The 13,687-nt window shown below is 42.9% G+C and overlaps 1 protein-coding gene across 1 annotated transcript in view; it reads left to right on the top strand.

Annotated features, from left to right (window-relative positions):
• The window catches only part of SEC24D (SEC24 homolog D, COPII coat complex component), a 106,089-nt gene that overhangs the window by 88,525 nt on the left and 3,877 nt on the right, over positions 1-13,687 (top strand). The window contains exons 15-21 of the mRNA XM_066573884.1: positions 2,090-2,260; positions 2,600-2,696; positions 5,466-5,611; positions 10,676-10,814; positions 10,901-11,019; positions 12,545-12,724; positions 12,831-13,022. Coding sequence (XP_066429981.1) covers positions 2,090-2,260; positions 2,600-2,696; positions 5,466-5,611; positions 10,676-10,814; positions 10,901-11,019; positions 12,545-12,724; positions 12,831-13,022 — 1,044 coding nt within the window. The remainder of the gene's footprint in view (positions 1-2,089; positions 2,261-2,599; positions 2,697-5,465; positions 5,612-10,675; positions 10,815-10,900; positions 11,020-12,544; positions 12,725-12,830; positions 13,023-13,687) is intronic.

Here is a 13,687-nt window from a genome sequence, read left to right as displayed (position 1 = left end):
AGATGGATATGGAGATGGATATGGAGATAGATATGGAGATAGATATAGAGATAGATATGGAGATAGATATGGAGATAGATATGGAGATAGATATGGAGATGGATATGGAGATGGATATGGAGATGGATATGGAGATGGATATGGAGATGGATATGGAGATAGATATAGAGATAGATATGGAGATGGATATGGAGATGGATATGGAGATGGATATGGAGATGGATATGGAGATGGATATGGAGATGGATATGGAGATGGATATGGAGATGGATATGGAGATGGATATGGAGATGGATATGGAGATGGATATGGAGATGGATATGGAGATGGATATGGAGATGGATATGGAGATGGATATGGAGATGGATATGGAGATAGATATGGAGATAGATATGGAGATGGAGATAGATAGATATTGAGATAGATAGATATGGAGATGGAGATGGAGATAGATATGGAGATAGATAGATAGATATGGAGATAGATAGATATGGAGATAGATAGATATGGAGATAGATAGGTAGATATGGAGATAGATAGATAGATATGGAGATAGATATGAGATAGATAGATAGATATGGAGATAGATAGATAGATATGGAGATAGATAGATAGATATGGAGATAGATAGATATGGAGATAGATAGATATGGAGATAGATAGATAGATATGAGATAGATATGGAGATAGATAGATATGGAGATAGATAGATAGATATGGAGATAGATAGAGAGATAGATAGATAGATAGATATGGAGATAGATTGATAGATATGGAGATAGATAGATTAGATCGATATGGAGATAGTGAGATAGATAGATATGGAGATAGATAGATTAGATCGATATGGAGATAGATAGATAGATAGATATAAGAATAGGCAAGATAGTTAGACAGACACACAGAAAGATACATACCTTGGTGCCCGGACTACTTCTCTGCTCAGGAGAGCAGGTGTACGTAGTGTCAGCAGGGAGATGACATCATCCCTGGGCCACTCGATCCCTTGCTGTGCTGTGCCTGTGTGTCGGTAAGTCCTCTCTACTCTTTCCCCCACCCCCCTCCTCTTCCCCTGACCTCTCCCCAAGTCCCACCCCTCCCTTCACCTACTCTCCTCCTGGCTTGTGCTGTCGGCCGGACCGCACTAACTTAGCAAGCGGCCGCCGACAGTACAAAGTGAAAGTAACCAGTATATGCAGGAGGGCGACCTCTGGCCCCCCTAAAGCCCAAGGGCCGGGTCGCGGTTGCGCCCCCGGCACCCCCTACCGGTACGCCTATGCTGCAATTATTATGGACCTTTTAGATGAGTCGATTCTCATCTGAACAAGCAAGTGACATCACCGCCAGCTCGCTCGCTCTCGTTCAGACTGTTTCAACAGGCAGAGACATCTTTGGCTCGTTTAAGAGCGTCATTCAGTATTGTTTATTCTTTATACTTATTGCTCAGTTTAAACAGCAATCAGTCTTTGACATTCACTGTATAAGTAAACGAGCCAACAATGATTGGTATGCCTGCATAAAGTTCTTGTTAGTTGTTGGTTCGCGTTCAGACTAAACGATTTTGCTCATTTTAAACAATTTTTTGAACAATAATCGTCCCCTCTAAAAAGCACCCTTGCAGCTTAAAGGAGCTGTCAACTACTGATGGCCTATCAGCAGAATAAGCCATTAATAATAGATCGATGGGGGTCTGACACCTGGGATCCACGCCCATCTGCTGTTTGCTGGGTCAATGTGTTCATACAATGAAATGATTTCTGCAGGAAGCAGAAAACTCCGTTCCCACCTCAAGTTCCCATTCACTTCAATATGAGCTGGGCCTGCAATACCAAGTCTGGCCACTGTAGTGGAAACGGAGCTGTCTGCTTCCTACAGAAACCAGCTCAGTGTAGTAGCACACAGGCCCAGTGAACAGCTGATTGGCGGGGGTCCCGGGCAACAGAACCCTGTTGATCTACTATTGATGCCTTATTCTGCTCATGGGCCATCAATAGTTTTACAACTGGACGACCTCTTTTAATATTGTTACATAATAGCAAAACATTTAATATTTCTGTTCTCTAATGATTCTTTTTTGTCTTAAATCTAGACTCTCTTTCTGCCCCAGTCAAATCTGTATGAAAGCCTGGCCAAGGAATGTGTGGCAAATGGATGTTGTGTTGACCTCTTCCTCTTCCCCAACCAGTATATCGATGTGGCATCGATGGGCCTCATTACATTGCTAACTGGAGGAACACTTTACAAGTATAATCACTTTCAGGTAAAACCATTGCTCTTTGTCTAGAATATTATGCAGCATCTCGCCCCCCACTGCAGCCATGTAAACATAACCTTGCGGAGAAAACCATCAGCGCTGGATTGTTGGGGAATGGGGTTGGGGGGGGGGGGGGGGCGGTCCGGTAGGTATACTTTCCTTCCTTCCTTCTTTTTTTTTTTTTTATAACATTTTTTATAACATTGCCTTTAAGAAATTCGCATCTGAAGCAGACATAGACACAAAGTCAGCTGTTGGATTTCTGCAAGTTGTCTTTTGCTGCCATCTACTGGCCAAACCACGTCAACATGTGATTGAAGTAAACCTATCTCCCCGCTAATATAGGTGCACACTGATGGACAGCAGTTTATAAACGACCTGAGGACGGATATTGAAAAGCGAATAGGATTTGACGCCATCATGAGAGTCCGTACAAGCACAGGTAACTGTTTTTTATAGTAAAATATTAAAACGGCCATTTTAATGAACAAGCTGTAATTTATATCTTACTACGTTTTATGTACATTTTGTTTCTTGCTTATTTTGTACAAATGTAAGCTGTATGAATTATTATTGGCAAGGATACAAAATGCTTCAGTCTGGTCAGGGTCAGTTTTTTACATGACCTAAAATACTTTGTGCCTTTCATTCTTAGGGGAAAAAAAATTACCAGCCACATTCCAATTTTCTCCACTAAGCACTGAGGTCGCGGGGTGGCAGATTTGAAAAAATTACATCAATTTGCATCAGTTTTTCAATCCATTTTTCAGTTGCCATCGACTTTGATTTATTTGAATAAGAATACATAGAATTATGTAATGTCAAGGCTGCACAGGAGAAACACAATAGCCCACATTTATCAAAAGTGGCATCATTTCGGCCAATTTCTAAGCGAACGCTTGGTTAATGCGATGAAATATGTTTCTCAAATTTAAGACCACATGTGCCTCCTTGGACAAATTTTCACATCATCCATCACTGCCTTTCACACTGACTAAAATGACTGCACTTTTTCTATAGGGCTTGTGCAGAGAGGAGAGATACAAACCTATTTTTTCTCACGTGCAACTTTTTTTTTCTGACTATTTTTTAAAAAGTTGCATTTCATAAATGTATCTAACTTTTGGCCAAGCAAACTTTTCACTCCACTGATACAAACTGCTGTGCATGGTGAATATAATTAATACCGATACTGTGCATCTTAAACCAGAAACTACTGTGGGTGAGGGTGATGAGTTTGAACTGAGTTCTGTAGTACATGGGTACCCAGTACAGCGGGTGGCATAGTGCAGAGGCATCTGAGAAGCAGTTGGACAGGAAGATGAGTCTAGCTGCCGCATTTAGTATGGATTGGAGGGGGAGAGTCTGATGCGGGAAGGCCAATGAGCAGCGAGTTGCAGTAGTCTAGTCGGGAGTGGGTGAGGGTGACAACTAGTGTCTTTAGAGTGTGCGTGGTCAGGAGCGGACCGTTGTTTGCAATATTCCTGAGGTGCAGGTGGCAGATTCGGGCCAGAGATTGGCTGTGGGGGGTAAAGGAGAGGTCCGAGTCCAATGTGACCCCCTAGGCAGCAGGCTTCCTCAGCCTGGGAAGATGTTAGGGTTCCTAAAGGAGAGGGGGAGGAGATTGTGGTCTGAGAGTGGGAGGGGGAGTTAGTAAAGTGGGAGGCAGAGCAAAGGCAGAGGACAATTAGGTCGAGAATGTTACAGTCTCTGTGAGTAGGGGAGTCGGAGAGTTGTGATAGCCCGAGGGAGGAGGTGAGGGTTGGAAGTTGTGAGGTGGAAGGGGTTGTTAATGGGGATGTTGAAGTCACCAAGGATAAAGGTTGGGAGTTCGCAGGACAGGAATGGGGGAGTTAGTCAGCAAAATGGTCCAGGAACAGCCGGATGGAGCCCGGGGGCCGGTAAATAACTGCGACACATAGAGGAAATGGACGGAAGAGTCGCAGGGTATGTACTTTGAAAGACCAGAAGGTGAGGAAGGAAGCCGGGAGAATAACCTGAGCCAGGGCGAGAGGGGAACACCTACTCCTCCGCTGTGCCTGTTGTCTGATATGAGAGTATGGGAGAACTGCAGGCCATCATAGGCCAATGAAGCGGGGGAGGCAGAAACGGACTGCTGTATCCAAGTTTCGGTGAGGGTGAGTAGATTTAGGCGCTTGGTAGGGAAGAGGTTGTGGATGGTTGGGAGTTTGTTGCACACAGATTGGGAGTTCCAGAGGATGCATTTGAAGGGAGTGGGTGGGGGAGGGGTGCATGTGGGCTAGTGGTTGGGCTTGGGGGGGTGTGGGAGCAGTTTGGGGAAGTGGGAGTATTGGATGGGAGTGATTAGGGCAGATGTCCCCTGCAGCTAAAAGTAACAGGGTAGCGAGGGTGAGCAGATGGTTGGGGGATTTCTGAGGGTAGCTGTGGTGTTTCTTGGCAGTTAAGGGGGGACGGAGACATTTGAGAAAGGTGAGGAGCATGTGAGAGCTGTGCATGGGCGAGGAGAGCAGGGAGGGGCTGATATAGATAATGTGTTGTGGCTTGGGTGTAAGAGGAAGGTGTAAAGGTAGGCAGTGAGGATGGCGCTAGAAGTTAGAGTAAGAATGAGGGTGTTAATATGCAGAGTATTAGTGTTAAAAGGGGTCGGCTTGCCTCCTGCTCTGTCGAACAGCCATATCGAGGTACGTGGTACGCTCAGTTCAGCAATGGAGTGGCTGATGCGGGGTGTGTGCAGAGCAGGCCGTGGCAGGCAGTGAGGTGGAGGCTACAGAGTGAGGGGAGCAGTCCGTGCAGAGAGAGGAGCATAGCGTAGACATAGACAGGGACAGGACAGAGCATGACATGAGCGTGAGCAACACAAAATGCAGCATTAGCGGAGCATGACATGAGCATGGACGACATAAAGCATGAGCATCAGCATGGACAAAGCAAAGCATGGGCGTGAGCTAGACAGTCTTTGCGGATGGTGATGAGGCAGGTGAACTTTATTGCCACAATGTGAGATTATGTTACAGCTACAGGACAGGTTTTTTGTCACTGAGGCACACTTTGTCCCCATTGGAATTGATATTGCATAAGTAAATTTCATGGATACATTCAAGATATATGCTTTAAAGACAAAATATCACCCAACTGTTGAAAAGTATTCTTTTTCCACGTGGAATGGAGTTGGCCTCTTCTGCTAGGACTCAAGTGCTAAGCATTTAAGTTGTTGTTTTTTGATCCGCAGGGTTTAGAGCTACAGATTTCTTTGGTGCGGTGTTTATGAACAACACGACAGATGTAGAGATGGCTGCTGTCGACACAGACAAAGCAGTGACCATAGAATTTAAACATGATGACAAACTCAGCGAGGATGTTGGAGCATTAATTCAGGTACTCAATAAAAACTATGTGACTGGTTGTATGCGGCAGGTTTTCTCACAAGGTTTAAAGGGGCTATCTAGTGACAAGACGTTTCGCGGACGCTGCTCAAGTCTCTCCCTCACTGCTCTCTACGTCCTGCTGCAGTGATAATGTCCAGATGTGACAGCTGTAGTTAGTCACTAGCCAAAGGAAGACGGTCACATGTCCCCATTGTCAGGACGTCATCAATGCAGCAGGAAGTAGCAGCAGGGGATCGAGCACAGCTAGAACGGAAGAAGTGGGGAATCGGGTGAGGCGAATAAGCCCTTTTTAATGTTTTGCAGCAGGCTGAGCAGCATCTACAAAATGTTTTGTCTCTGAATAGCCATTTTAATATGACAAGACCAAATGAAGCCTAGACCAATAGAAATAGTGGAGACTACTTACAGCACTGGCTGTTGTGGAGTCAGTTAGCTTGGCAAGCATAAGAAAGAGATAGTAAGCTATGTGGGTCTCAGTATTGTAGATTGAGCTTCCCCCAGCCATCAGTAGTCTATTGCTGCAATAGTTATAATACATTTCGAGTCTCATCGAAAGCTTTACTGAATAACTAGTCCTAATGATAGCGATACGCTTTTCATGAATGTGTTAGTTCTCTTCCATTATTAGGTTTCCTTTGCTATGTCAACATAGTGTTACTTGCTGCACAATTCTATCCACAAAACCAAAAAATAAAGAGAAACCTCATGGACCCATTACAAGTCTATTGGGGATTGGAGGGGTGTAGTAGATGCTAACTCATCCATTAAATGGGTCCTACAGACCCATTATGGATCCTGTAAAGTGAAAATGTATGTCCAAAGTGTAATAAAGCTAATAATAAGTTGATGAGTCCAGCTCCGGCATTTCTACATAATATTGAAGGTAGTGGAATTTCTGTCATCTGATGATCATCGTATTTGAATGCTTAGCTTTATTGACATTATAGTGACCCTCTCGTCCTTGAGAAACCAAGATTGCAATATTACTTCTCTGACTACCTGTTGTGCACAGTGGATTGGTAGTGCAGTGGAAGTCTAAGACATTACACGTTCTGTTGACTGGCCAGTGCTGCTCACCTGAGCAGCGCTGGCTAGTCAGAGCAGCGTGTAGTGTCTTCAACTTCCACTGCACTACCAATCCACTGTGTGCATCAAGTAGTCAGAGAAGTAGCATGGGTTGCCTTAAATACCCGCACTATATAAAAAGTAATCCATACAAGGCTCCGGCTTTGGTGAGTTATTCATAGAATTGTAGAGTTGGAAGGGAACTCCAGGGTCATCGGGTCCAACCCACTGCTCAATGCAGGATCACTAAATCATCCCAGACAGATGTATGTCCAGCCTCCATTTGAAGACTTCCATTGAAGGAGAACTCGCCACCTCCTGTGGTATCCTGTTCCACTCATTGATCACCTTCACTGTCAAAAATTTTTTCCTAATATCTAATCTGTCTTCTCCCTTTCAGTTTCATCCCATTGCTTTTAGTCTTTCCTTGTGTAAATGTGAATACTGCTTATCCCTCTGCCATGTGACAGCCCTTCAGATATTTGTAAAAAGCTACTAAGGCTCCTCTCAGCCTTCTTTTTGCTAGCTAAACATTCCCAGATCCTTCATCATAAGACATGGTTTGCAAACCGCTTGTGCTCCTGCTAGCTCTTCTCTGAACTTGCTCCAGTTTGTCAATGTATTTTTAAATTGGGGTGCCCAGAACTGGACACAGTATTCCAGATGAGGTCTGACTAAGGAAGAGTAGAGGGGGATAATTACTTCACATGATCTAGACTCTATGCTTCTCTTAATACATCCCAGAATTGTGTTTGCCTTTTTTGCTGCTGCATCACACTGTTGACTCATGTTCAGTCTGTGATCTATTAGTATACCCAAGTCTTTCTCACATGTGCTGCTGCCTAGCTCAGTTACTCCCATTCTCTATGATGTGCTTTTTAAATTTTTCTTGTCCAGATGTAAGATCTTGCAATTCTCTCTGTTAAATACCATTCTATTAGTCACCACCCACTGTTCAAACTTGTCTAGATCATTTTAAATCCTTTCTCTCTTCTCTAGTGTTCGCTATTCCTTCTAGCTTTGTGTTACCAGCTAATTTGATCAGTTGCTCCTCAATTCCCTCCTCCAGATCATTTTTATGACGACTCTCTGAGTACGATCACTCAGCCAGTTGTGAATCCACTGAACAGTTGCCTCGGCGATCCTATATTTGGTCATTTTTTTCAATAAGGATGGTATGAGGTACTAGATCTACCACATTTCCTGATCAACCCAGTTTGTGATTCTGTCAAAGGAAATTAGATTCACTGGGCATGACTTGTTTGTTACAAACCCATGCTAGCTCTGGTTAATTACTCCATTCCCATCCATGTACTTGCATACATGCTGTTTAATAATTTGTTCAAAGATCTTTCCCAGTGTAGGAGTCGGGTTTACAGGCTTGTAGTTTCCTGGATCCACCTTCTTCCCTTTTTTGAAAATAGGGACAGCATTTGCCCTTCTCCAATCTTCTGGGACTTCTGTTCCCCAGGAATTTTCAAAGATTATGACGAGTGGTTCAGCAATTACCTCAGCTGCTTCCTTTAGTATCCTAGGATGTAATTCATCTGGACCTGGAGACTTGAATTCATTTAAGTTTGTTAAGTGTTCCCTCACCAACTCTGTTTATAGTTAGAATTATTTTATTTCCCCAATAGCACAGGGAAGATCGGTTGATGTTACATTTACTTTCTGAGAGAAAACAGAAGATCGGCCTTCTCACCATCATTCTTAACTAATTCATCATTTTCATCCTGTAAACATCCTATAGCATCATTGACTTTTCTTTTGCTTTTGACATACCCCCCAAATCCTTTTTTTATTGCTTTTGGTCTCTATTGCAAGCCTTAAACATATTCTTCTTCCTTTTTAGCATATATTTAAGTTCTGTGTTCATCCATCCTGCTCTCTTTAAGTGCTTTGGGAAGCTCATTTCTTAATATTTCCCAATCTTCTTGGACATGTGTCTCCTTAAGAACATCCAGCCATTGGATTCTTCCTACCCTCTTTCTGAGACCATTAAAATCTTTCTTTCTGAAATCCAACCTTGAGGTCTGTGTCTTCTCAGGTCTTCCTCCCCTTTTTATCCAAAATTTAAGGATAGCATGATCACTGCCTCCTAACGTCCCAGCCGCCCTTACTTCCTTAACCATTTTCTACCTGTTGGTAAGAATTAGGTCCAAGATAGCAGATCCCCTTGTTTTCTGTTTGACCATTTGGAAGATAAAGTTGTCAGCAAGAGCGGATAAGAATTTGTTGGACCCGTTAATTTTACCTAAGAGAGATTCCCAACAAATGTCTGGATACAGAGGCGTAACTTGAAGCTCCTGGGCCCCAATGCAAAACCTGTAATAGGGCCCCCAACTATAATAATGCTTTATTCATAGTACTGGGCTCCCTATATGGAGAAGAGAGGCCTTATAGGCCCCCTAAGGCTCCTGGGCCCGGGTGCAACCGCATCCCCTGCATCCCCTATAGTTACGCCAGTGTCTGGATAGGTAAAATCTCCCATGATCACTATGTGGTACTTTTTTGACAGCTTGGCCATCTGATGTGGAAAGAGTTCATCCATACCTTCTGCTTGTCGAGGCGGCCTATAGTAAATGCTTACAATGGTGTCCTTTCTGTTGTTCTCTTCTTGTATTCTTACCCAAACAGTTTCTACAGAACTACTATGCTCTGAAGCTTGACTCTCTGTTGAGATGTATGCTTTCCTAACATACAACGCAACACCTCATCCTCTTTTATTAAAAGTCTGCTTGTCATAAATAAGTTGTATCCTTCAAGCCTTATATTCCAATCATGTGTATCATTCCACCAAGTTATCATAATGCCTATGACATCATATTTCTCTTCCTGTGTTAGGAGCTCCCATTCTCCCTCTTTGTTTCCCATGCTCTGTGCATTTGTGTAGAAATATTTTAGTTTGTGATCGGTGTCTCTTGCTCCTCTACTTTCCTTCAAAAATATTTGGTCTTTGTTCGTTCTTTTCACTTTTAATAGCAAGGTTCTTGATTGTATTCATTAGTTGTATTATTTTTTAGGCCTTTCACTTCCCATATTGTTCTAGTTTATTTACAAATGTGTATATAGTATCAAAGATGGCACCAAGGAAAACCATACATGAAAGGCTAATACTAGCAATGACTAAATAATAATTTAAAAAAAATATAGCTATAAAAAAAAAACATAATCAAAGAGGTTGTCCGAGATTGGACAGAGTTATAGTAAAGGCAGGGATGATGCAAAATAATAAAATAAGCTTTATTAACTGGTTGAAGGATCCTCGCCACTCCATCACTGCCTTTCAGGTGCTCGCCCCCAGTTCTTTATAGGGCTCCAGCAGAGATGTCACATTGACGTTAAGGCCAGTGATTGGCTGCAGCAGTCACATGTTGTTGACATGATGTTATTGCTGCAGTGTTGGAGACATGGGGACTTCAACCAGTAAGTAAATCTTATTTAGCGCCATCGCTACCTTTGCTTCGATTTTGTCCTTACACTGACAACCAATTTAAATCTCAATAAGTGGTTTTTGATCTGTTATGAACTTTTATTGAGTTCCCCTCCAAATGCACACACGAAGTACATATTTACACAGAGCAGACCTTCAGCCTCTTAACCAAGGAGTGCCAGTATGTCATCAGCCGTATTAAATTCATGTGTATTAAAATGAAAATGATCTAGTGTTTTCACAAAGTAAATAAAACAAAGGAAAAACAGTTATAAATGTCATAAACCTCCTAGGAGCCGTCATAATATACTACACCCAGGAAAGAGTGATGGTACATAAGGGACCACATAAGCCTGCTCAGTGCTGAATGCAAAGTGACTTGCAATGTTAAACGCGGGGTGCGCCTTTTGTTTCCTTGTTCACTCATTGTTCAGCGGTTTCATTGCAGATCCTAAGAATAGTGAAATCTGAGTGCATAAAGCCATTGATATGTTCCTTTATCGGCTCATCCTACTCTTTCCTCTCTTTTGATTTGATGGTGTTTTCTCCCTTTAGTGCGCCTTGTTATACACTACCATTGGTGGTCACAGACGCCTTCTTGTACACAACATCAGTTTGAGCTGCAGTTCACAACTTGCAGATATCTACAAGAGCTGTGAAACCGACGCACTCATAAACTTCTTTGCAAAATCAGGTACATTTTAAAGTTTGCATCCTTGCTTGAATGAAGGGCTGGAAAAGCAACGGCATGTTATATTGTTCATCATTGTTTCCTTCCAGCTTACAAAGCAATTCTGAATCATCCCTTGAAGTCCGTCCGTGAGGTGTTGGTGAACCAGACAGCCCACATGTTGGCTTGCTATAGAAAGAACTGTGCCAGTCCCTCAGCTGTCAGTCAGGTATGTAAGAAAGAATCAGCTAGAAATGTTACTTTTCTTTGTATCACTTTATATGTAAATGATGTGTTTCTCATCTATTTCTCAATAAGGCTCTCTTCACATCACATCTGAGCCATCTGTCAGATGTGTATGTTGGGAGTAATTTCCAACATATGCCATGGTATAGCCCTGCAGTGGCATATGTTACCCATTGTAAAAAAAAAAAATCTGATTCCGCTTGGTGTACTTTTTTTTTTTTTTTCTTTTTTACTGGATGCCTCTGCAAGAAAAACATAGGTATATTGATGTATACCAGCCCAATCGAGGCTAAAAAGACTTCTTTTGGCCTTTGTCAGGTGAATGGAGGCCAATGGTTACATTTGATGTATACACCAAATCATTCCTGATGCATATAACAAATGTAGGACTCAAGCACAATACAGACAGAGTTTAACGTATCACTCTGTTTCCACTGTTTGTTTGCATAGTGTACTATCGATTTCAACCTGTTTTCATTCCTCTGTATTTAAAGGGTCACTCAAGTGATTTTTTTTTTTCATTCGTTCATTATGTAGCTATAAACTGTGTGTGTGGTGTGTGTGTGTGTGTGTGTGGGGGGGGGTGTGTGGTGTGTGTGGGGTGTGTGGTGTGTGTGGTGTGTGTGGTGTGGTGTGTGTGGTGTGGTGTGTGTGGTGTGTGTGGTGTGGTGTGTGTGGTGTGTGTGGTGTGTGTTCACTTGGTTAGTTATCTCTTTCTGTCTGAAACTCCTGGCCTCTTTTTCTTGATCTCAGTTTTGACCAGCTCAGATCTACTTGGGGCTATGTATTCAGTTTCCAGTCAATTTCTCAGCTTGTGTGATGCTCTTGCATGAATCATACTACAGAAACTTTCAAGAGGGTGACACAGGCACTCCTACCACGGTTACTCATGATGATCACACAGCTCCTGTCATGCAGCTATAACAGAGAAGATCAGATCTCATCCTCACGACTGTATACTTATGGTCTGTAACTTATTTAGGTGAATATAGACGGTAATGATAATTAAACTGCCCTCCAGACAGCTGAAATGGTACAGCCTGTAGCCAATACTGTACTGATTTATCATGGGATTGATTTGAAAGTGAAACTAAAAATTCTCAGTGGCTCATAAGCATCAGACAGGAGGCTGCACTGCATGGAAGTGACTGTAATATACATAGAAGACCTCTGGAGTGTGACAGGCAAGCAGGTGAGGGGGCAGAGATGAAAAAATGTGTTTTTTCTGGAGTAGCCATTCAATACAGGCAGTATAGAAAAATATCAATATGCCTCATTGTAGACCTGTTAGCGGTACCTTAAACCACTGATAAGAACACAATTGAGGTAAGACATGGGCACAACAAACCATATGTTTTCCATGTCTTTCTGCTACATGTACACTTGTGCATGCTGCAAATGATGTGTGATAGAATCTGGTCAGAAGTATCCAAAGCTCTGTAGGAGTCACAGATGAATCATTGAACACCGTGCAGCCGATTATGATGATACCATCCTTTTCTCCACAGCTCATTCTTCCAGACTCCATGAAAGTGCTGCCAGTCTACATGAATTGCTTGTTAAAGAACGAGGTTTTGGTCAGCAGCCCGGAGATTCCCACCGATGAGAGGACATTTCAGAGACAGCTGGTGTTGTCCATGGATGTGGCCAGCTCACAGCTCTTTTACTATCCACTTCTTTTACCTTTAGTAAGTGAACGTTGTAAGCATAGCGGCTCACACTGGACTGCTATGTAGGGCACAGGCGAGGGTGGTGGGTGTTCTTTGTAACTCTACTCTTGTCATCTTTAACCAGCATACGATGGACATCAAGAGTGATATAATTCCCCCGGCTTTGCGTTGTTCAGAAGAACGTCTGTCTGACGGAGGAGTATTCCTGTTGGCTAACGGTGTAACCATGTTCCTGTGGCTGGGAGTCAGTTGTCCTCCAGAATTCATCCAAGGAATTTTTAATGTTCCTTCTTTTGCCCACATCACCCCAGAAGCTGTAAGTTACTGCCATGGTGCAGCTTATTATGTTAGAACCTGCATGGTTGGTCAATGGATATTTTATGTGGGGCACTAGTCTCTCATAAGTGACTGATGATGTACCGTATTTTTCGCTCTATAAGACGCACCTGATGATAAGACGCACCTGGGTTTTAGAGGAGGAAAATAGGAGAAAAATATTTTGAACTCCCCAGACCAGGCAGTGAGGGAGGTATTACAGGAGAAATAAACAGCAGTAGTACCGCCTCGGAATGAAGTATATACCACTAGGTCAACCTGTCATTTAGGATGCATAACTCTGCAGTTGGCATTCAGGATCCTGTAAGAGATGTGTGATAATGTAATAATTCCATTAGTTGGCACCCAACTTTCCAGGAACCCTGCATGGCATGTATCATTATGGTTATGCATAACTAGGCACAAATATATACACAATACAGGCAGCTCTTTCTCCCTCTGCCCCTCCCTCTCCTATGTAGCTGGCAGATGTGAGAGTGTCTGTACATACAGCTGACTGCTGATGCAGGGGAGAGCAGCAGCTCCCTCTCACTAGTCAGCTGTTGTATTGGGTGCTGGTGTGGAGCGGACCTGCTATCTTTATCACACTGTCAGCTATATAGCAGGAGCTGCCTGTCTGTATAATAGCTTCCTGCTCCTCCCCCC

Source organism: Eleutherodactylus coqui, chromosome 7 (assembly GCF_035609145.1).
Source record: "Eleutherodactylus coqui strain aEleCoq1 chromosome 7, aEleCoq1.hap1, whole genome shotgun sequence".
Classification (NCBI taxonomy): domain Eukaryota; kingdom Metazoa; phylum Chordata; class Amphibia; order Anura; family Eleutherodactylidae; genus Eleutherodactylus; species Eleutherodactylus coqui.
This window is presented reverse-complemented; position numbering and strand designations above follow the sequence as displayed.